The sequence below is a fragment of the Amblyomma americanum genome, chromosome 1 (genome assembly GCF_052857255.1).
Source record: "Amblyomma americanum isolate KBUSLIRL-KWMA chromosome 1, ASM5285725v1, whole genome shotgun sequence".
NCBI classification, from domain to species: domain Eukaryota; kingdom Metazoa; phylum Arthropoda; class Arachnida; order Ixodida; family Ixodidae; genus Amblyomma; species Amblyomma americanum.
This window is the reverse complement of record NC_135497.1, coordinates 210,752,656-210,777,769: the sequence shown is the minus strand read 5'-3', so window position 1 is coordinate 210,777,769 and position 25,114 is coordinate 210,752,656. Positions and strand designations below refer to the sequence as shown.

The 25,114-nt window shown below is 46.1% G+C and overlaps 1 protein-coding gene across 1 annotated transcript in view; it reads left to right on the top strand.

Moving 5' to 3' along the window:
• The window catches only part of LOC144114568 (putative G-protein coupled receptor CG31760), a 52,199-nt gene extending 27,686 nt beyond the window's left edge, over positions 1-24,513 (top strand). The window contains exons 9-10 of the mRNA XM_077648400.1: positions 1,541-1,684; positions 20,806-24,513. Of these exons, the coding sequence (XP_077504526.1) occupies positions 1,541-1,684; positions 20,806-21,033 (372 nt within the window). The 3' untranslated portion in view covers positions 21,034-24,513. The remainder of the gene's footprint in view (positions 1-1,540; positions 1,685-20,805) is intronic.
• Positions 24,514-25,114: the final 601 nt, after the last annotated feature.

Below are 25,114 nucleotides of genomic sequence, written 5' to 3'. Positions count from 1 at the left end.
TGAGCTGCAAAACCACTGCATCGATAATATTGAACGAATGCACAGCGCAAGTTCTACAGTTCTACTTTCGTGTAATATTGCTACTTTGTGAAATGCGTCCGCTACAAAGTAGTCTTATACAACCGTTTCCTCTTCGCTCATAAATACTTCTTCTATTATAACGTTGATTGGCAGGTTAAAACTTCCCTCTATGGCCAAAAGGACGCTCCCACATTTCCGAAGTCGGGTCACAAACTGGCCGACTTGCTGCCAATTCAGATCAGCAAAAAATGTCGCAGAAAAGAAACGACGCTCATAAAATGGAGCACACGGCTTCATGTGCTATCATTTCTGTCTGCCTTCCTTTCGCTGTGCAGTTTCTTCCAAATGTGAAGCCATACTGCTGCCCGTGGAATGCGTGAGTAGGCTGAGTTCGCCCAAGTCAGGTCATACACTAAATTCCTCCGGTTTACAGTTAGCGCTCGTGTCTTCTTGTTCATTTTTCTTGTTGATGAAGCGAAGTGCTTTTTTTTTGCGCTGCTACCTGGTACTGTCAGGCAACATGATCTAACTTCTCTTGCTTGTAGTGCAGTGCTGGTGAATGGCGCCACGCAAGCGCTGCTGACAGCGGTGCATTCAGACAACTCTGAAGTCTACAGCAGTGAATTCTTAACGATACGAGTCGGCAGCAAAGACACTTGCAACCATACGGCTGGTTTATCCGACTTAGGGCTCCCCCCGACTTTTTTATTATGCTTATGCACAGTTCAGAAAATCGGCGAATAGTTAATGCTATCGTACTAATTTTTTGTTCTCCAGCCCGCATTTCAGATATTTACAAAATGAAACGAAAGTGCAAGGCGTTTGTCTACAGTCCGGTTTCACTGTCAACGAATGAAATTGGTTTGCTGAGGACGTGTTCGCGAAAAACGACGTCAACAAAAAGTTCGTGTACAGTGTAGAGTCACGTATGTGGCGGGTCCTTACCTGGGTTATGGCGCATTTGGATTGCGACATCGAAGGAGATGAACTCTCGTTTCATGAGAGTGCGGCGCACATTAAAGAACTTCACAGTGGGAGGCTGACAGATAGACCTCCCTCTCCTTCGGTTCCACTTTCCGCACCACTCTGTGCCTTCGTTCTTTCTTTGTTATCCTTGTTGTTCACAAGGAAACTTCGTGTCTTTGTATAGTCTGTCACACTAGCGCATTGCTTGCCTGCTTTCTTACTTTTTGTTTGTAAATGCGCAGGTATCGACGCTTACGCATTCTAGTGTTGTATTTTACGTGGTAGCGATATAGGTTACACGTCATTTAACTCAGTCTTGTAAAACAAAACGCTTTTCGCGAATACAAAATCCGCCGTCCGATGGTCCCGCGTCGAGCGAAGTTTTTTTTCTTTTTTTAGCACGATAGTTTCCAGGTTGACTTTGCTTGCGCGTGAGTTTCTCGCCAAGCTGCGTAGCTCTGCCTTGTCGCGGCTGTGCCGTCGCGCGGAGAGCCAGGCCAGTTGGCTCACTGCATGTGGCCTTCACCGACAGCGCTCCGCGCTCTCGTTGCAGTTCTATCGTGTGATCAAGGGACAAGGCGACATGTGGGACAACAGGGCTCGTGCCCGGGGCGTCACCGCTTCCTTCTCGCTCAACGGGGTCGGGCTCATGCACGAGGAGACTGTGGACCTCTACCAAGAAAATGAGGAGCTCAAGGTATGCACAAATGGTCGCGGAAGCGCGGCGGCCCGCTTGTGCAACGCGCTGGCTGCATTTCTGAGCGTTCATACACCCCGTGCTGGGTTTCCGTCTGCACGCATTACCGTGCGTATGATTCGTAAGCAAATTAGCATGTTTAATGCAGATGGCCACAATGACACAAAAGACGGCTGGTACTTCTTTATAACGGAATTATATATTTTGCATGTAAATATCTCTCCGTATACTCACTTGTACTTTTAAAATAAAGATTACTTTTAATTCGATTGATTCCAAAGTAGCCAGGCTTGTTGCTACTTGACTTCTATCGAAAACAGCTCATTAAAACTATCATAAGACAAGAGAACGACAGCCGCTAGCGGACGCCACTCGCGACTCTAACGGCGGTAACTAGAGCCTTTGTCTGTAGTTGTCTATGTCCTGTCTTCGCGCGCCGTTTCCACGGAAACCAATCTCCCTCGTCCGACAATTTTTGGGCTCGAGAACTGCACTAGCAACGAGAAATTAATTTGGTTTGAGGTTGCTGATGGGGCGCTTTCAATTTTGGCAGAAAACGCGTGGCATGGCCCTTGTTCTCTTAGTCGCTTGCAAGATGAAATGACGGCAGTAAACCTAAGCCTAACATAGTGTTTCTTGTTTTTTTTTCTGGCCACGTGCTATTATCGAACGTCTCTGCCAGATTAAAGCCGCGCTGGCGTTTCTGAAATAATAAGTAGAATTCTTCGTTTCCATTCTCTTGCATTCATCCCGGTGCCTCATGCTGTATTCCAATATCATCGCTTCATCCAAAGGGTGAAAATAATTACAATGGGATTGAGTAACAATGGCGTGCTTTGCATTATCCCGGTCAGGATAGGGTTTCGCTTTAGCCGGCTTTCGATTAAAGCAGACCAAAAGCAAAAGAAATAAAGTTATGTCGAAATTATTATACGGGACTCATTTTTCGCTGGAAAAATGACGTGCACATTAAAAAAAAATGCGACAAAGCGAGCACCCACCATACAAGCTGAGCGGCTGTGGCGCTGTTCTATACTTAGGGCGAGACCACGGTTGCGACGCCGGCTGATACGACCGCTTTTCAATGGGGGCGAAATTCAAAAGCTCACGAACCTGAGTCCAGCGCATTTTTTGGATGAGTCAGGGTTTTGACCTTGACGAGTCAGTATGGAAGGGCAGGTTTAGGCCTATAGCAAGGCATTCATTTTCTGTGTTCTCTTTTCCCCGATGTAATGGCTATACTTCTGTTTTTCGTCTGTTTCGCGCTTTTTATTGCGTTTTTTTTTACGCCGTGTATTTTTAGTCCTGCTTGATAATGCCGGGGTCGCCCGTGTAGACTATGGTGTGTCGCTACAATAAGTCAGTTGTTATCTCGCGTCTTGCTCGTGCTTTTCTATTTCACACTTGTTTGTTTTTCTGCGCCCTTTTAACAGTTGTCAGTGCAAAAAAAAAAAAAAGGATGCAGACAGAGTTGTCTGCGAGAGGTGCGGTCACAGGGGCCGCGCGAGGTCGCGGTAGTCGACCGCGTAGGTTCTTCCAACGTATCACTCCCCAAAATTTTTACGCTAAACAAGAAAGAAATTGTCATTAATCAATAGTAAGTTGGAGCGAAAATACTTTCGCCTGCATAGTTCAGTTTTTGCAACTGAGGAAGGCGGCTGATAGCAGATAAGACTGAGAAAAAGTATGCAGAACTTTCGAACAATAGAAATCGAAAACAATTAGACCTCAGTACATGCACATTCAAGCAGTCATGCTTGAAGGTATGCACGGGATTTCTGATTTCTGGGATAGAGAGAAGAAAAAAGAAACAAACAATGAAGCGACGCAACCTGTGAAGAAAAAAGAAACGGACAATGGAGCGACGCAGCCTGTGGTGCTAACATCACCGCGCTTTATCTGATATTATACAGTTTTAGTTTCACGTACGTACAGCGCTCACGGGTGACCAGTGCGCATGCGCAGAACGCAAAAGGGTCTGTGTGAGTCTCACGGCTGTGCGTGAGATTCGGATTGTTTACGTTGCGGTCTTTGCGTTGATTGCGTAGGTAGCTTTGATAACATAACGGTGTCCTGCCCGTCCGCTTCACAGTGATAACCGCTTCATCGCTGAACCCTCAGCGCGATATCATGTTCTAAACTGTTCTATTCACCTTCAGTTTGACCATTCTTACGCTCGCATAAAGTTTCGAGTGACAAATAGCTTTTGTCTTTCAGATAGAAACGCGATTGTTCAGCTGTTAAACGTGATGTAGTAGCGTTTGTCGTCATAGTTCTTCTCTTCCTCCATGCTTGTCGTCATAGCAATGCTCCGACGCAGTTAAACTCGCTTGGTTTTGACTCGTCCTGTATTAGAGTGGCTACAGCAGTGTTTGTATCTGTTAGGAGATGACGCTAGGAACAACGCGTGGCATGCGTCGCGAGTAAAAAATATTAGCACAAATCACTGGCGATCAGAATTTGTATATCTCACCACGCGGCGCTGCGGTTTGCAGACCTGTCTATCGGGCCGTTTCCATATTTGCAGCATAGGGGGGGGGGGGGGGGGTGACGGCAGGAAGTAAGCTTTATGAAGCGTGTCGTCACCCGAGCGTTGAAGTGCCGACCCTACTTGACTGTGCATGCGGCATTTATTTTGGCTCGGTTATCATGAGCAAAGATGGCTTCTTTTATTGCGAAGCAATACTACTTTAGGTCGCACTTCAGCCCGTTCCGTGGCGAGGCGGTGGTAGGCACCATTGACCTTTAGCGTGACCTCGCTGCGTGACGTCACACCACGTGACCTAGAGTGACGTCACACCAGCTGTGTAAAAACGGGGCCCCATCTCACGCCGTCGCGAGGCGAGGCGGTAGCCACCAACGGCGGCCTAACTCCCGCTCCTCTCACCAGGAGCGCTACGGTCGGTGTGACGTCACACCAGCTGTGTAAAAACGGGGCCCCATCTCACGCCGTCGCGAGGCGAGGCGGTAGCCACCAACGGCGGCCTAGCTCCCGCTCCTCTCACCAGGGGCGCTACGGTCAGAGTGACGTCACACCAGCTGTATAAAACAGCTCCGCTCCTCTCGCCAAGGCAGTCATACAGCCAGATGTTACGATGGTGCCTACGAACAAGGCAGCTCGGCAGAATGCAAAGAGGAAGCATCAGCGAGCTACGGAGACGGAAGAAGAACGACTTTCTAAGCGGCGTGCCCAGTATGCAGCTCGGCGACAACGTGCAACCTCCTCTGTGGAGACAGCAGAAGCAAAGGAAGAAATTATGCCCGACAGTGAGTCTCCTTCTACTAGTTCAAAACGCGACTAAACGGCAGAGGCGTGTCCAAGAAACCCCGGAACAGCGGCAGCAGCGGCTCGAGAAGGAACTGCGTTTCGAGAGAAGGAAAACGAAAAGCGAAGAAAGCAGCGTTATGTCTTTACTGGTGGTTGCTTCGCAATCACCAGGCTTAACCAAGCTAAGCCACGGCCGTTTTTTTATTACTGTTTTTTTATGTCCGTGATGGTTTGTTTGTCAAAGGGAACTCGCGGGAAGAATAGATGATAGCGCTGCTTTTAGCTAGTATAACACAAGCTCGAAAAAAAATAGAGTTTATTTTCCAGATGCAACTAATTTACACAAGCCACTTTGTTGGTAAAGTGTAGTAACAATATTAACAGGATCACTATCCCATCAATTCAGGAAAAGAGGTAAGGAGGATAGTCAGCTTGCTGTTGCGATGCGAGAGCAAACACGTCGTTGCACTAGTGGCGTGCATAGGCCCCACCGACCCTCACAACGCTTTGAAGGCGCTCAGGGAAGGAGTCAAAGAGGCTCCTTGCAAGGTCAGGAAGAGCCTGGAGCCTGCTCCATTCCTCTTGAACCGCCGCCCAGAGGATATCTGGCGATGACTCGTGCAGCTGCCTTTTAGCTAGTCGCTTTTTCATTAACCCCCATATATTTTCAATTATATTCAAATCTGCTCCCCTGGGAGGCCATGGCAGCTCGTGGATTCAGAGCTGTTCAAGCAGTTACCAAGCGCAGCGCGGCTGAGGCTGCTCGCAAAAATAACTGCCAAACAAGCAAGAAAAAACAACTATTCTATTCTTCACCAGTTGCCTGTGGGAGTAAGGCTGCGCTAAAATAAGAGAGAGAGGTCGAAACAGAAAAATAAATTTTGCTGGGACGTGACAGTCCGCTGAACTCTCCTAATACTGTAGAAATGGAACGGCCCGGCACTCTCGTTACCAGCCTATTCGTCACCCGCAACGCCACGCGTAGTCATTCCGGTGTTCCGTGATGTGTGGTAATCTTTTTTTACTCGCGACTGTATGTACGTGTTCGAACGAAGTGCGCGTTGGCTGCGTAGACGTCTCACATTTGCGCACGTGAACTCTGTAAGTACGTGAAACTATAGCTGCCTATTGTACCTCATTACGGTCTAAACGACCCTCCTTTCAGATGGGCTGCTTTTCAGGTATGTTTGTATGCTCAACGGTATATTCAGTGCAGCTTGTATGTTAAAAGCGTTCAGTTTTTAGTTAGAGCCGTACTTTTCTTGTCTCGTTCTTTGTCTCCGTCTTTCGCGCTGTTGCAGTATGTATATTCTTCATTTCAGCAGCCTGTTAGCCCGCGTGGAAGACTTAAAACTACGCAAAAGATATCGCCGTCCTCCCTCCAGCGTTCCCTCAGCCGCCCATCATTTAGTTAAATGTGCCTGATATGCTCCGTTCTAGGATAAGTTCCAAAAGGAAAAGAAAAATAAGAAAACAATTTTGCGTTGCTGCCTGATCAGCGTTGCTTTCGTTGAAAGAACTATTCAAGTGGGAAACGACCAAGTTACTCGCATGAAGTTTAACCGAGGTGGTAGCAAGAGAATAAAGGGCCCACCGGTTGCGTCCATGAAACAAATTGATGCGTAAATAAAGACTCTAATAACAGACTGTGAAATATGCTGTTAAAAGCGGCCAGGAAAGCCCACATCACGTCTTAGCTCGACTGACAGCGTGGCTTAGTCATGAACTTTCGTTGCAAGCAAACAAAGGCGCAGTGAAAGGGGAGCTAACTCTAGATTTTGTTATTTAATTGACTGTTCAGGTACTTACTTACAATGTGCGGCGCCGAAAGGCGGCTTTCACAGACCATGCGGTGCAGTGCTGTCCGTCATGTAGGATGATGGCGTCCGGAACACGGAGTTCATTGCGGGTTATCCTATCACCGGAGGATATGCGTGTTTGTGCTAGAGACAAATAGTCTACCGCACTTATAACGGTTGATGTTATTACGAACACTCGTTTATACAACGAGTGTTCGTAATAATTGCAACAACAACGTTCAGAAACAACGATGGTCACTGCGAACGAGTAGGCGCCGCGAATTCTGCCCGGAAATCTAAAAACTCTCTCTCGGTAAGCGCAGAGAGTGCCCGTTACTCAGCCTTGGGAGGGACGTGGTGACCAAAAAACGCAATAAAGAGAGTATCATTGAAACTCTAGAAAACCGCCGGCGCCCGACAAGGTAAATCGGAACGTGCGTGTGTGCCGGCTGGGCAAGTAATTTACATGGGAAGGGAAAGCGCGAGACAGGGGCAGCGTCGCCAGCAAAACTATACTCCACCCGCTCGGTGAAGAAGCGACAGTAGCGATTTCAGAAGTTCGGATACCAGTCACGTGGTATCCCTTGCTGACCAAAGCCTTCACGTGGCACGCGTCGCCTACCGGATCGGCTCTCCATTTTCTGGCTTTCATCGCGTTCTGGCAGTGCAGTTGATACCTCTATTTTGATACCCTTTGCGGGCGCCGCTCATGTGGCTTGGTCGCTAAATAAGCCCAGAAACGACAGATGACGCTGTCCAACACACCACGTGATCCGACACACGCGCATTTGTATAGCAACACGTCGTTGATGCACAGCTGGCCAGACCTGATGTCACATGGGATGACTTTGTCACTGTGGACGATGACGTCGCAAAGACGCGCACTGACCGCCAGTCTTCGTGGTCTATTCAACCATCATTTGTTGCATCGTATCTCTCGGGCAGCTTGCCAGCAGCCAGAATCTCGGGGAGGAGCACATGACCGTGCTGGAGAACTTCCAAAGCGCTGCAACAGGATCTGTTATGAAGCAGAAGATGTACATCACTGATTTTATTTTTTGAATTAACGGCACTTATGCGGGAGTTTACATTTCTGGCTGCAATGTAGGGAGTTCACGAACTTCCAATACAGCGAACGCAATTCGTGCGACCGTCAGATTTGTTATAAGTAGGCGTCACTGTACAATACTATTATTGAATAATTTATTTACACTCGTTATCAGTATGGGGCGTTACATCGAACCACGTGGCCATTGCATGGCGGGTAGCTTCGGGCAGGAAGAAAGGTAAGAAATTCTACCACCATGTCAGAGGTAGAGACCTCATGTGCTAGCACGGATGAGGCCTAAGGGACAACCGCTCACCAAACCATTAGGAAGCGGAGTTTGTTACGGACGGTTTCGGTGAAGGTGGTGCAATTAACAGATTGCGTTTTGCTGAGAACTCGGAATGAAGTTGTGTGAGGGATTTGGCACGCCCGATAGCACGTTTGCGTCTGTCGCAAAAATTGTGGCGTAGAGTTGCAGGAAGAGGAAGTGCCGTGCTCATTAAATAAACTCCGAGGAAAGAATGAAGTCGGCCGGCATTGATAGGGTACCGCCTTCTAATCACAAATACCCCACTGTCACCAGAAACAGAGCTTTTATTTTTTAATGTGTTTATTACGGTTTTATGGGTGTTTAACGTCCTAAAGCGACTCAGGCTAAGAGGGCCGTAGTGGAGGGCTCCGGATAATTTCGGCCACCTGTGGTTCTTAACGTGCACTGATGTCGAATACTACACGGGCCTCTTGCATTTCGTCTCCATCGAAATGCGGCCTGGGTCGAACCCGCATCTTTCTCGTAAGCAGCCGAGCACCATAACCACTGAACCACCGCGGCGGCTTTGGAGCTTTTACACAGCAGAAAACGAAACGCAGGTGTCGCCATCACCGCCCGATTTCTCAAGTAAACTGCAAGCGTCGACACCGATTTTGTTGGTGGATCTCGGAAACTAGGCTACAGCGCCACTGACTTCAATTAAGATGGTGGCAGCCAATCCTTTCCGGTGTAGACGTCACGAGTTCGAATTGAGTGGTGGGAATATGAGTAAATCCAATTTTCTCAGCCATAAATGAGCCTCTTGCTGTCAGACAAATGTCGACATATGCTCAGAAAGAGCAAGAGAATAAATTTTTACTGAGAACAATACCTGGATGGAGTCGTCCTCAGTGTCCTTTTAAGGCAGGGAGACTTTTCCATGGGGCGCCAAGCTGTGTGACCTCTGTGCTGACGCTAGGTGGCGGTAGCGGCAAGTATGCGAAGTACGGCCCTATCCTTGGCGTGGAATCAAGTACTTCAAACGCGCATGTAAATGAACACAGCTTGTCCCCGTTCTGCATCCACTGTTGCGGCTGACGACAAACTCCGGAGGCACTTTTTGATCCATTCATTCAGTGCGTAACGTGTGGCTCCGCTGCGGTGAAAAATGGTCACGGTCGATTAGTAAGGGGCCATCACACTGGCTACGACCACCTGTTGCTTGCACCAGTATGGTTCACAGGCAGACTGGAATGTGTTGTACCTGCTCTGGTGACGAGGTACATGATTTAAATTTCGGCTGTCTTCCATTTTTCTGTCGGCATTGTGCAGAGCATAGAGGTGAACAACACTCAACTTAGTAATTGGTACGAGGGGCACTACGAATGCTTCGAGGAGCACAGCAGGGAACAAGTGCAGAATCTTACTCATCATTACATGTTTTCAAAATTATCGCCATGATATTGGGTGCTCTTACATTCTTGTACGGCGTTTTTGAAAAGGCCCTTTCAACTCATTTTCTTCATTCGCTTGAAGCTTTCTCGTTAACGCATTTTTCGGTGCATGAGAACCACTTACTGCGCATGCTGTTTTTTACTGTTGGACACAGCAAATAATCACTGCGGGATAGATGAGTAATAAGGGATTTGAGTCAAAGTTTAACTTCTGAATCGCTAGAAGAACAGATGGAGCGAAACAACCAAGACACGAGAAAGAGAATGAGCTTGTGTCGCCGGCGTCGTGCTAAAACCACTTTCTAAACCTACATGAGCCAACTGTCCAAGCCGCAAGTGTCATTGAATGCTGGTGTTGATTTCTTGCGCAGACGCATTTTCATGGTGCAGGATGGTGTCCCACAGTCCTCTCCCTGGCGGATAACTTTTTGGCGGTCATACTGTTGTGTACCAGATAGCAGTAGCAGTCCTTTGCTCCCCCATAGGAACAGTTGCGACATGACTGTTTTTCCAGAGCCAAGTCGCCGCCATTTTCTTCCCAGTAGTTCAGGGTCACTTCATTTTGCTCCCGGACCTTTGTCGCGAGAAATCCACTTTTTATGGCGCTCATTAGCTGGATCAAAGCAGCGGACTAGGTTAAACCTGTAAATCCAGTTTTCATTGCCCGGAATGATATCAGATACACGCTTTGCATTTCTTCGCTCGAATTTTACTGGCGTTAATTTGCATCACTGTGCATGGATGTATTTTCGCTCAGTATTCAAAGCATAAAGCGCCTATCGACTAAGATGTTGGTGCAGGATCTTCAACACTGACGGCGATCCAATCTGTAGTGCCGCTTCGGTGTCCTTAAGTGTATCTTCGCTCGCGCGTGATTTTTTTTTCCACAGGAACCATGTTTTCCTCACTCATATCGGTAGCTAGGCGCTCGCACCTCTCCTCGTCTTTTGGTGACGTGCCAACTCTTCGAGTTCCTGAAAGCAGCAAAAAACTGTCACACGAGAAGGAGCAAATGCTCCGAACGCCCTGCTGCTGCAAGCGTTCAAGGCTTTCAGACTCGCCCAAAGCGCTTCAAAGCTATGCAAAAGTGTTCTCTTTCCAGCCCCACTACAGACGGCGACTGAGTGTCAGGCAGACATTAAGGGACATATTCTTGCTGGGGAGAGCGAGTAAGCCGGGCATGCGGAAATTTGGCCGGATAAATCGAAAAGTCGCTGTCGACCGGGCTGCTTGCGAATGAAACAGTTAGGACATAATCATATGATACAGTCTGCCTGGGAACTTTCGCTGAAATCGTCCTGTATGCAATCTCCCAATACCTTCAAGCGATTCATTTGACTTTACTTGCGTTCGCTGAGTCGTCCTTCTCCCGTACACATAAATTAAAATTATGACCGCACAGCGCGCAAGAGCACGAGAACTTTTTGCCTTTTTTTGTTTTCTTTTTGTTCAAGGCATGGAGGTTACCTATCAGTGGTAGGAGTTGCTAATTGCAGCTCAATAAGAGAGGCTTTTGTTCTGCAGTGGACGTTACCGGACCGATGAGGATGACATTCGTGTCCACACGCGCCTCAGTTTTTCGCACCTCCAATGTAGCACCAACGCTCTGTATTGCCCGCACAGTCAAAAGTTTTAGTGAGCAGGAAGCAAAGTGTCGTGTGTTCTGGCGTCGCCGCTGTGCTGCGAGTGAAAGTAAAACGTGCCCTCTCACAACGTCTGACGTACGCCGCCGTATTTTATGCATGCTCCACTCGTTTGGCAAGATTTTGGCTGCCGGTTCTCGTCCATTGCGCACACCGAATACTTGGGTTCTTTGCAGGACTTTTGATAAGAAATCTGTTGAGCCGTAATAGCTGGACGGCATAAGACACTTGAGATTATCACTTCATTGACATTCCGCCGCTGGCTAAAGCTGCGTTCGTTGTCTGCATGGTGACGTCAATAGATGCCCTTGGGGGCGTCGAGAACTCCGGCGATGCATTGCAGAATATTGCGGGGCCTTCCATCGGTGCATCTTTGGAAGCACAGATAATGATTTATGCTTTGCCCGTCAAGCAGGAGAGTCTGAGAAGCAAAGCGGATATCTCTGCTGTGCTCGACGTCCGTGGACCCCGGCGCACGCGTCCCGCAAGTAAAGCCACGCTTGGCTGCTGCATCGCGTCAGCAATGACTGCGTCACAGCTCCGTTCCACTGTCGGGTTCCACCTGCTGCTAAGTGGCCCGTGCTTGAAACGTTGGCCGTTAGGTTGCTTGGACACAGTGGCAGCCTCCTTAGCAATAAGCAAGAACCTCGTGATGAGCGTCCTTACGCTCTGTTAACAAATAGACACGGAGGCCGGGTTCGAACTGAGGAACAGAGCTCACCGTCGAAGCAAATGAAAGTAGTGACGCAACCTACCACCGGTCTTAACCTAACACCTGCGTGCGGTATGAACATTCAAGCACCGACACTTCCGCCAGGAAATTTCGCAGAGAGAGGGTGGGTGGTATAGGCGGTGCTCACACAGACAACGCATTTTGTGACAAAACAGAACCTTCAAAAGGGTGCAAGTGGGGAAGTTGGGAGGGAAGGGGAACGCAGCACGTAAATCTGATCTCTTCTTTGCCGCGCAGCGGAAAGAAGTCATGCTCGAGAAGAGTCGTTATGCTGGTGAGATCACCGTTTGGAACAATAAAAGTGACTTTTTCTTTGTTTTCATTTTGACATTGTCCTTAAAGGAGAGGTTGGTGCCTGACAGCGCCGTCTGCTGCTCCTTGTCGCATAAGGAAATAAACCACACTTGAACTGACGAGATAATTCGCAACGAAGCGCAACTACTACATACAGTACACAATGCAGAAAACGCGCTGCACACGCCAGGGAATGCTAACATGAAATGGAGAATAAACTATAAGTAATGATGAGACAGAACTGCAGTAAATGCTAAATAATTCAAAATAGAATAAATTAACAATAAGCAATAGAAAAGCAAATACCGTCACATGTCGGAAACATGCCGAAAATGTGTTTTGCACGAATCAGGCGTAATGTAAGTTGAGAAGGGTTTTCTGGCGGGCTAGTTGGTGCTTCTCGCTCATGATTAAACTGCGCGATAGAAACAGGGACAAAGACAAACTCTTGTTACTTGCGGTTTCTATCCTTCATAAATTTTAGCCTGGTTTTAGCCCTTGTCAATTTCGCGTCGCCATAATTCACTCTCGGTTCCATGATTTTAGCCTCGTTGTTAAACTTGTTTTGTATTATTCATATGGTTTCGTTTTTATGCTTTTCTGCCTACTTTTTAGTGCTTGCACCTTCATCTTTTACTGTTGTTACTGTTGGTTTCACGTCTCATCCCTTTGCCTAGTAAGTTTCGCTCGTAATACATGGTTAGGCCATCTTCATTTTCGTTCTCTTTGAATTTTTGGTTTCTTCACAGTCAGGTTTTTATCTTCCTTTCTCCTTTTATCTAGGTATAAAGTGTGTTTAGGCATGCACACACTTGGGTTTTTTAAACTGGCTCTCCAGACTGGCTCTACTAGACTGTTAAACCTATCTGCTGTGTTGGATCCTGGATGTGTCACGTGATGGGTTGGTGCGTGTAAAAGGAATCCTCGAAGCGTTTTTGGAATAAAAGTTGAAAGTCTTCGCTTTGTGTGTGCATGTTTTCTTGTCTTTGTCCCTGTTTTTTTTTTCGCGCAGTTTAATCATGAACGATGAATGTAAGTTGACCTTGTGGGTATTTTGTTTTCTTTTTCATGCAGATAACATATTGAAGTAACACGGATAATTGAGCTAGTTGGTACATCCTTGAAAACTTTCGAAGATAACATACTGCAATAGAGTGGTACTTGTTATCTCTCCATCCCTGCAGTTCAAGTCGCTGTTGCCTGCATTGAACGCGAACTCACCCGATGAAGTTGCTGCTCGCTGCTCATGTAGTCGGCGCTATTCCCAGTCTCGTGCCGCAGTCAGGTTGGCGGTACAGCCATGGTATGGGGAACCTGCGCTGCCAAGGTGGCACTGCAATTGTTCCGTTCGGTGGCTCAAAACTGCTTTTGTCAGCCGCTTGGGCCGCTGCAAACGCGAGAACACATTCTGCGCGATAGCGTTCATTGCCTAGCTTCTCTCGGCGTAGCCCAGACAGCTGACGCACGGCACGTGCGCCTTCGACAGAGCGCGGAGGCTCACGCCAATAAGCTTCTGGAGGTGGCGCGGAAAAGTACTAAGAGCACTACCCAAAACTGCTTGCTCTTCTCGCTAGGCAGTGTGTTATGGCGCTGCAATCGGCACCGCAAACTTCAGCGCAAGTTCCCCATAGCCTTGCCGCCTTCGCGCGCTATATATACAAATCAATGGACTTGAAATTTTCCTTGCAGATTGTTTCGCACTTTTATATTAATCGCGTTGTTATTTTTCTTCCAAACGTAATAACGATGAGGATAACGCCACGTTCCCTTCTATTCGTTCCCTTCTATAATGCCTTTCTATATTTCGAGCCACGCTGCTTCATTTATACCTTGCGCAGAGGTAGGTTGAACAGCCACTGATGATTTATCTGCGGACACGTGCGGAGTTAGTTTTGCGCGAGTACTATTCGTGGGGTGGCACGACAGAACTACAATCATCCCAACAGTGCAGAGTATTTATTATTAAGCTCCCTCTCATTCGCCCGTCAGCACAGCACTGCCTGAGAAGCTGAGGTGTTGTCATGTATGCTTAGCGGCTAGAATAAAAGTGAAGGTTCTCTTTAAGCGAGTGTTTGTCCATGCATGCAGGGAGGTTCCTGCTATAGTGTGGTGTTCCTTGTTTCAATCTGTGCTTGTAAATGCCTAATCCGCGAGGTTGTGGAACATTTGTGTCTTACCGGTTGCAATGCGTATACACGAGCAGATTTTTTTCGCCCTTTTCTGCGTGTATTGAAGTTTCAAGTGTGAAAAGCAAGACTTATGCTTACTGTGCTCTATTCCTGCCTCACATAGCGCTGTGAAGTAGAGGTCATATACGGTTGGAATTCCCGACAAAACGACGTTTGTAAAAAAAGTATGAAAAGTGCTATCGCTTTCGTTACCTTTTTTGAATAACGGCAAACCTTGAATATAATGTTAATGGAGATGTATTAAAAGATGACAAATACCAACAAACGTTTTGCAAGGACATTTTGTGCCGGCGAATTTAATGCCAATGGCAGCCACGCAGAAAATACCCCCGGGAAATTTGGCTTGGCACCGAAGGAAGCGGCAGTATGCAGTAGAGTGGACTTATGGGCATGACGGGGATCACGTAAGCGAACAGGCTTGCCACTGAGGCGCAAAATTTCATTCGCGTTGAACTCACTACGTTCTTAACTAACGCGTAAAAACAGAAATGTACACGTTCGTGTACGTATCTTTGTTACATCTCTGAGTGAGTTGTAAGAAATGTATCAGGTACAGTGGGGATCCTAATTTGTCACTCCCGCTGCATACCGGTGCCTACTGTAACGTGCAGAGGTGGGCAACCTCATGCGATCGACCTCAACCTCACGTCGTGAGGGGAGGTCGGCGCCGGCTCGAAATTTTGTGAGTGAGGTCAGCAAATCAGACCTCAACCTCACGCGTGAGTTTGAGGTTGAGTGAGGTGGTCATTCAGTAAGGGCGAAATTTTGAGGTCAAGACTTTTTGCGGTTGCCACGTCTTACTCCGACGAGTGCCGCTTCCGAAGCGGAGTTGAAGCGCATCACCGCAGTGTTAAATGTAGATGTGGGAATGGAACTGATTACATGCTCGCGCTGTGCTGCTGAGTCTCTTTTTTCAAACGTTATAATATGACGCTTAATGAGGCACACTGTTGTTCGCTTGTTTTTAGTGTGCGATTTTTCTTTATATGTTTCTATCATTCTCTTTTTTTTCTCGTATAAGATCAGTTAGGTTGGCGACCTGCCTTGCAGAGGACGAGGCACTACACGTTATCTTTCCTTTAACTGTTTTTCAGAGACCCATCGTTCACCTTAAACGGCTTCGCAGAATGCTCGCGCGGTGCTCGTGGGCTGGCGCACCGTAGAATAGTTCAGTTCTGAGGAAAACAAGTGATTGAATTAAAGCAGCTTGTCTCAGGCTGGTTGACGAAATGGCGCCTAGAATTCTGTTGAGGCGTATGAGTACCTAGGCAGTTTTTTTTTCCCCGGGTATGGGGCTGGGAAAAAGATTCGCTGCGGGGAAATTTGAGCGGAGAGCCATGGTGCTCTTGATAGAGAGAGCGGTTCACGCTGCCCACTCTAGGCCAGTTGTTTTGATCCGTGTGATTTTAACAGTTGGCACAGCGTTAGAAGAGGTAATCTAGCCCTTTCTTTCAAATGCCGCGGGTTCACCGAGTCATCGGAGAATTACCAGGATTTCGAAACCATTACCATCGCCACCTGGAGGGAAGTGGCGGAAACGGGGGAGGGTCCTAACCTCCCAGGAACATCAACACCATCACGCTTAATTATTATCTGCACGTATTCCTATTTTCTCGCAAAATAATTGTCTTCGGTTGCTGGGTAATGCACAATATTTAATCAATATTCTGGCACCTTTTAATTTAGTAGCGGTATATCAGACTTCCCCGGGCTCATAAGAATACTCTGTCAGCATCATCATCATCGCCATCATATCGAGAGTCAAAGGCATGAATCGTTGCATTATCTATGCAGTATGTCCACATTAGAACTGGCGCGTTTACCTGCTGGACAATCCGAATGTCATTAATGCGGGCCGGGTTGTGGGCACTCTTTGTAATGCCTCATGCGTGCATGTGTAGTAATGTGGGATCCATATGTATCTTGAAATGGGGGTGGAAGGGGCGCGCATGGGGGCCTGGTATGACGAGAAATTACATCGTTGCCACGTGAGTAGGTGTGATGTTATATTACAGCGTCGTCACGTGACTAGGTTTGATGGCACATTACATTGCTATCACATGACCTGGTATGACGTCACACTCACATGATGGCATCAATAATTATACTAATTAATCTTAGCGTTGCTTAACTACATTAACTTGTAATAATTAACTACGTGACGTCATCGCCTTCGTCGCGTGACTCGTCGGCTCGTGACGTCGCATGGCGCCGTTTCTTGCGGACACTTTTTTGCGGATATGACCTTGAAAGTGAGCCATCTAATGCTTTCGCATTAATAAAAGAAACCACTCGCTTTCACACAGACATAAATACAACGTGCCTCTGTTGGTGTACTACAGTCGCAGCTAGTTAAGTGTTTTCGAGGGCAACATAAAGAGGACTGCAAAGAGCATTCTCGCTATGCCGGATAGAGCTAGAAAATCGAAATATTCTGATATGCGTCACCATAACCGTCACATTGGAAAGAACATCGATGACCAATTTCTTTATATTGGGTAACTATTCTCAAGCCTGACAAGATTCAGATCATTTTATTATTTCCTTTCAGTTGAAAGTGGAAGACGAGGCAAAAGGCATGGAGCCTGACAAGGCCTCGTCTCCAATCTGTATTTCGGAGCAGGCAAAACTTCAATACATTTGCAGCGATTTCTCCTGATGAAACACTGTACACATAGACATAAAATATAAAGTACATATGAACAAAGAATGCTGGCTGTCGACTAACGTAAGTTTCGAAGAGAATCAAGGATTCGCAGTGAGACAAAACACATCAGAGGATCCGCGACAACACACTGGCACGAAAAATAAACCGTGGTTCAGAAGAGGATACCATGTCGACCGAAACATGGAAATAAAATTGTTTGCTAGACTGGTGATTTTCATGGGCGTATGAGTGAACTTATATGCATAAGTTGTCTTCAGTGATCATTAGGAATGTTTTGTACTGTAACTTGAAGGGCTTAAATGGTACCATAATATCAATGTAGGACTCATGATGGTTAAATAACTTTGTTCCTTGATAGTCAACATCCTGCCTCCCGTAATTTGTTCTCACTTTTCTTGTTTCATGTGTATGGGTTCGAAAGCTATAGTGTGCCGATATATCTGTAAATCTAGTGTAAAGCTTTTTTTAATGAATTAATTGCACCAGTTTAGAGTAATACTTTGTTGGCCGGTAATATATCATGTCTTATGAAGAGTGGCTGGGTTGGTTGGTCACGTATTCTACCTTTACAATTCTCAAATAGACGTAGAACACGTTTTTGCAGTACGAGCAGCCTGTCGTAATTTCCTTTCGTCGTAGGGCCCCACAATAATATTGCGTAAAGTAACCGTGAGTAAAATAACGTATAAAATAAAGTCTTTTTCAGCCGGAGAGGGATAAGTGGAGCTATACGGCTCATACAGCCCACAGCACGGGAATGATCAGTTAGAAGGTGATTAATATGTGGAGTCCAGGATAGATCTTCACTGAACCAGACACCTAGAAATTTCTGTAAATGTACCTGTTTAATGTGTTCCATTCTGAGTTTAAGTGTGAGGCTTTCTTTAGTAACTTCGTTAACTGGTTTGAAAAGTATAAAATTTGTTTTACGCATATTTAGTTTCAGGCTATTGTCCTCGAGCCAAATAGATAGCTGAGACAGGTAAAGATTAGCTGCTTTTTCTAGGTCATTTGCGTGTTTACCTGTAAAAAATGATCTAGTGTCATCAGCAATGACAGTTATATGAGGTGTGTACTTAATGTTTGTGATATCATTTATATGGAACGAAAAGAGTGTGGGACCTAGTATGGAACCTTGAGGTACTCCTAGTTTTATTTCTAAGTTTTCTGAGCGCTCTCCATTGAGGTTTATGAATCGGTATCTTAATGACAAATAGCTTTTAATGAGGTCTGATGCAACGCCTCGAATTCCATGCCCGTGAAGTTTGCGATGCAAAATTTCGTGGTTGACAGAATCGAAGGCGTTCCGTAAATAAAGAAAAATCCCCAAAGTAAACATTTTTGCTTCAAAATTCTTTATAATTAATGATTTTACATCGAGCAGGGGCTCTTCAGGTGTCTTTTTTTTTTTGGAAACCCGAATTGAAATGGTAAGATTATATTATATTTTTGCGGGAACATAGTCAAACGATTATTTATTGACTTTTCGTATACCTTTGAGAAAACCGGTAACAATGAAAGTGGTCTATAATTAGCGAAATCATTTCGTGTTCCTCCCTTGTGTATAGGTACCACTTTAGCTATTTTAAGTTGTTCAGGAAAAGTTCCTGCTGATAGAGATATGTTTATTAAATGTGACAATAGAGGACTTATTTCAGATGACACATACTTGAAAGTTGAGACTTGGATGTCATCATAACCGCTAGCCGCATTTGGCTTCAGTTGCTTTATGATTTTGTCAGTTTCTGGAGGTGTGACAGCACTTAAGACTATAGAGTTTGTTTGTGAGCCTACCTGGGTTCTGTGGGTGGCTAGGCATTGAAGGCACAATGTTGTATTAATGAAGTATTTATTCATTTCACCCGCTAACTCTTTCCCGCGAAGAACATCATTATACGCCAGCATCTGTTCTACTGGGTTGGAATTTAAGCCTTTTCCTGTGAGGGCGTTGACTTGTTTCCATATTTTTGCAGGATTGCTCTTTATTTTTGAAAACACGGTTTCATAATATATTAACTTGGCCTGTTTAATATCAGCATTTAATTGATTTCGGATTTTCTTGATATCAGCAAAAAGGGTTCCGTCTTTAGTGGGGATAAATCTGGGAAACATTTTTTCCTAGCTATTATTCTTTTGTATAGCGCATTATTAATCCACGCTTTCTTTATTTTCCTGTTACGTTTTTTTTTTATTTCTGAAGGTATCGTGAATACCTCCCCATCCTCCGAATTTCTGGTAGATGGTGTAGAAGGGCTGTGTTTGTTAATTGCCGGTTCGTGCGTGAATGAGCGAGAGGCTTCCAATACGAACAAGTATGCAGGAGCAGGTTGCCAAATATTGACACATATAAGGTACTCAACGACGTACTGGTGGTAACCGCGTATGGGGCACCCCTGCCCGCAGGCGGGTTCATCCCAGATTATAAGCTTCTCCTATTGCGTGCACATCAGTAGTGTCTGTACACACCTTATTACATAATATCATCATCATTTTGACTTTCCTGTCTCACAGGACCCTCAGAATTGTTTTTACCTGAAAAACTTCTTAATCCCTTTTTGTTTTGTTTTTAGCTCGTTTTCTGAGGCCGAGCAGCCAACCTCAACCTCACAATTTGAGGTTGGGGTGAGGTTGAGTGAAGTCGGCAGTGGCCTCAGGAAATGTGAGGTGAGGGCGTCTAAGGAGATCTCAACCTCAACTGATGAGATTGAGGTTGATTGAGGTCGGCAAATTCTTTTTGAGGTTGAGGTGAGGTCCAGATTTGTGAGGTCAAATGCCCACTTCTGGTAACGTGCATCTCTGATTATTCTTCTTGAACTGGAAAGTGGCGCATGGAGACAGCTTTTTGTTCATCGCGCGTCGGGCAGCACTTCCGTGTCGAGCGTGCCGCTGTACTCAGAATTTTAATGCGCGAACATGTGCAGCTGCTTATGGGTAGGCTTCCGAAGAATTTATTATGAGGCTTTAATAAAATTCTTCTTCAGGCGAGCATTTTCTGCATAAGATGTATTTCGCTGGTGATATATGCACCACAGCAGCAAGGAGTGGCTCTGAGAGCTTTCTCACTCTTCTGATAGAAGAAAGATAGCGTCACTATTCACTGATACTTTAGCAAGCTATCTCATTTAATGTTTTTTTGCCAATATTTACACTGTTTGGAAAAGAACACTGAAAAGAATCAGTTATGAAAGACGACATAGTTCTGGTATAATACATATTTTGTGCGTATATATATAATAATTGGTGATGCTGACGCGCGCACTTTCCGAGAAGAGCTCTCTGTGTCGGAAATTTATTGCATGAAACATATAAGCGATGTCGTGCTCACTTTGGTTCATTTAATCCCCATGAAAGATGTGTAGACCCGGTTAACTATTTTGCTCGGTAGATCGGTTGGTAAAGGATGCTATCACATTTTTATTTGCAGAAAAATAGTGGACTGAAAGAATCAATCAATCAATCAATCAATCAATCAACCAATCAATCAATCAATCAATCAATCAATCAATAAACCAATTTAAGCTATGCTGCACAAATGAGATATTACGAAACATTGAAAGCTTCTCTAACAATGCTTCGAAGTGGAAAAAAGTGATGCGGAAAGTATGCAGCATTTTGCTGAGCAGTGGGTCTAAGGCATCTATAGTGGATGTCGGGCAATGGTGGCAGGGCTAATGAGCGAACCACTTCTGTTATGGGTGTTTCCAGCGGCGGCGTGCGTTGTTGCAATTTTCTCGCGCAATCCCACTGACAGCTGTCTCGCGCGCCCTCTTCGCAGGAGGAGATTCAAAAGCTGGCGGCTCAGATCGAGTTCATGAAGATAGTTCACATGGAGATGAACAACCGCCACCTGAAGCCGAAGCACGGGGGTTTCTTCACCAGCGGCAGCCAGGGAAACTCCACCCAGAGTCCCGTGGTGAAGGCGATGTGCATCAAGTTCGACAACACCGACTCGGCCGGCTCGCGCATCTCGCCCGCGGCCGAGCTGGTCAGCGAGCGGGTGTGAGCCGTCAACCTGTTCTTCCGCTGGACTTGTGGCTTGTTTCAATGACAGCTGTGTTGTGTTGTGTCTTGTCTGCGGTGACCATGTAGTGCGTATGCGACCGGCGCGATGCTTGCGGCGTCCTGCGCTTGGCGACTCCGCGTCGACCCTTCGGGGCACAAGCGCGGACTCGCACTCCAATCGTGCTAACAGGGCGTCAGTGACGCGGCTCTGCGCCGCTCGGGCTTATGGGAGCGAGTGCCTGGTTTCCTTTTTCTTTTTTTTTTGCACATCGTGTGATGGGCACAAGGTGTTTATCGTGCATTGCAATCACGTACGTTTACTTGAATCCACAGACACGCAGTTTTTTTTTTCCTTAGTGAGTGTCATCGTGGCAAGCACAGGCTCATCATACCCGAGAGAGCTGACAAATGCCCGTCCGACGGCGGCGCCAGCCAGCGCCCAAATGCGTGCCAAATCTACTCGGCTCTGCGCTGAGGCGAACGCGCGAGTGAGGCCCACGTCATCGACGCGGAGCAAAGGGGAGCAAAAAGCCGTCATCCCGAAAACGCAGATGCCAAACAGCGGACAGCTCCGCAATATACGGTATAGTTTGTCGCTTTGCCTAAACGCACTACCGCTTGCTACCACAAAGCTGCGCTTGGTTCAACGAAGTGTAAAGAGGTTATACCTCCTGGGCGATGCAACAGAAAGGCGAAAGTAAGCAACGACACATTCTTCTTTTTATTTTCTACCTTTTATTGCGCCCTGGGTTGGACTTAAGAGACGCGGTATAGCGCGCGTCGTTTAGTGTTGTGAATATCACCGAAACAAACGCACTTTCCCGCGGAACGTCCGGGTGCAATTTTGCCCTTAAATTTTCAGCGCAAACATCCAGGACGTATGACGGGAAAGCTGTTGCAGGAGTCCAGCCGAGAACCTTGCACTATAAACATCAATAAGAATAATATGCGTTCTGGGTGTTCTTCCAATGACGCTTGGAAAAGCTAGCATTAATCGCGCGGCACTGCAGTTGAAAATGTGAAGGTCACATGAATTCGTTACCGAATAGCACCATTAAAAGAGTGATATTTGGAACGTCATCGCCCTCAGCATTTTAGGTGAAATGACGGCGAACACTTTTGCCTGTTCTTTTAGTTTTCACTCACGTTACTGATCCCGTAATGTGAGAACTGGCGGATCCGTGCGGGGCATAACTGCCTTCAATAACCCTACGTATTTTTGTACGCTTAGTGTAAGCCGTGACGGCCACATAGCGCAGGTTTTATGCAAAGTAAGACCCGTCACGACACCACCTCCCACCACGTCGCCATTCGTAGCTATAGGGTTCGAACACAAGCCGGCTGATCGTTTTTGAATGCGGCCCTGAGGTAGTATACCGGCGCCTCACGCGAACAGCGGAGGGCTGGGGTTTTCCCACGCACTCGATAGATGGAAGAAATAAAAAAAAAACTGTGTCGTAGCAAACTCTGCCGTGAAAAGACCTTGTTCGATCGTACCACAATATGTGCAGTCTCTGTCTTTGTCTCACGCAACGTACCTATACATCCACAAGCATAATCACAGGATGTGGATTTTGTTTCACAGTTTTACTGTGAAGTCTGCACTTGAAATGTAACTGTCTGGGATGTTTCTCACTACGTGTGTCACTGTATACTGTTCCTAAAAGAACCCAGGCGTGAATGAGGCGAGTGACATTGTCGATGCCTTCAGTCGAAGCCCTTCCCAGAAATACACGTTTTTTTTGTAATTTGTTGGGTGAAAGGTGGTACTTCGTGCAGTTGTGTCGTGCTGTGCTTTGTCAAAGCTTGTGAAAAGACAGAAGCCAATGCGATGGAGAGGTTGGACGTGTTTCTAACACGGTCAGAAAAAAGCGTCCAATGAAACTGATGTACCTAAGCAGTATATAGCCGTTGTAGGTCGTTTGTGCCATACTGAATGCCCTGTGTTTTCTTCGGATACTAGCTAGTTTACTGCAGTTGTTTTTACCACTGTCTTCTGGTGATAAAATTATTACTGCGAATGGCTGCGCTCAAGATGCTGTGAGACTCAATACACGTTTAGGGGGAATTCAGCAGCTGCACTGTCCAGACCGAAATGAAGCAAATAAAATTGCGTCTCCTTTACCAATTAGAAGCAGCGACATATTATGGGGCGGACGATAATACAAACGTGTTGTAGTCTCAACCTTTCGTGATATAGAATTTCCTTACATAAAATGTGCGTTTCTGTCGTCGTTTTGTATGTACAGCCGGCCAAATAATTAGCTGGCGTCCATGACGGCCGCGCTTTCTGTTCTCCTGCAGCTAAATTATAACGTAGCAAGCTTGCCAAAATATCAAATCCAAGCGGAGGCTCACTAAGTCCGTGCTTAAAGTTGAGCTCTCCGCAAGTCTGCTTCGTCGCAGAACGCAGGAGCGCAGAAAAAAGCGGCCGTCGCGCACGCTAGCTAATGATCTGGCCGGCTGCACACGAGAAATAGGAGTGAAGCTGCTCAGATGCGTATTTATTTGCTTTCTTTGCTTTGCGAAGCCGTAGCCCTTACCCAAAAACACCGAGGAGAATCAGCCAGATGATCAGCGAGAGGAGTACTAACAAACACGGAAGCGCAGCCGCACTTGTATTACGAGGAACTTATATGAGCTACGGTGCAAGATCAGGTAACGAATTTTTTTCATTGTAGCGAAGACAATACTATTCTAAACCAGATATCGATGCTTTTCTTTTTAAAGTTAAAAATTTCTGGTTTCTGAAGTGCCGGTTCAATTGCAAATTATTTTGCACAGTTCAGCGGCTTTCAGTTCTGGGTGCCAAGCGCTGGTCCCAAACCGTCGACGGGAATACGTTCGCTACATGCACTGTTAACTGTTTGCACGACTAGTTTCATCCCTCGAAAGAATGAAACTAGTTTGTTAAAACAGTGTCCACTTGCGTCCGGTAGCTGCCTTTGTAAGAATCGCAATGTAAAAAGTTACCAGTCGTTCTCACAGAAGGAAAGATGATGATACAACGTAACTAAATATTGGTCGTTAAGCATGAAAACCTGGGATCAATATTAAATAATCGTACTTTGACAGTGCATTGATGGGCTTGCTTTCTTCAGCAGACGTGTAGCTCAGCGAAAAAAAAAAGAGATCTGTATTGTTATCTGTTTGTGATTTTCTAGTAATGGTTGCAGGGTCTGTACATGTCGAATGCTCCGGTCTGTGCACTCTAGTCTTTTCTGAATGTGTCTGGCACTGTTGCGGGTTTTCCTGTGGGCCGAACCGTGGTAGTTTTCAAAATTTTTCGGGCACATGCTCCTAAAGAGCGTGCAAACACAAGCTAAGTGCGCAGGAATAAAAATATATATTTACTTTTCATTGCACGAACCCACGAAACAAACACGTCGCCTAAAGGCCCCGCGCCTTCGCGTGAGTTCAATTTTACGGGCACCTTCACTTTATCGAAATTGCGAAAGATTGGCTAACATTATGTATATATATATATATATATATATATATATATATATATATATATATATATATATATATATATATATATATATATATATATATATATATATATTCTCTTGTCTCTGGCGTTATTCTCTTCTTTTTTCCTTTTACGTGAGCGTCTTTTTAGAAACCCTCTTAGAGGTGGTACGTTGGTATCACCAATTCCGATGGTGACGTCATCGGAACGTAGAGCGCGTGGTCTGTGGCTTTCGGCATGGAACAAACCCCCTGCGCGACTCTTGTGATGTGACGAGTGCGCTGCACTACGAAGTTGATGAGGAACCTGTGTTCGTGAAAGTAGTGGTGAATGTGCTCATTTGAGCATGTCATGCTCTGTTCGTAAAAAAAAAGTAGCTTTGAATGTGTTGAAGAGAAAACAGTGTTTGTATATCTTAGCCCGGTGTTAATTCTTTCACTTTAGTCGCCATGAAGTAGAACGGCGGAAGACGCAGGCGCTTCGCGGAGCGCAAACTTCTGCGACGCGCTAGTTTTACGTCCCTGCTGACGCTCCCCGTCTACATACGAGTACCTTTTAAACTCTGCATTTCTGTCAGTGTGTTCTTAGTCACTGTAAATACCAGTCTGTG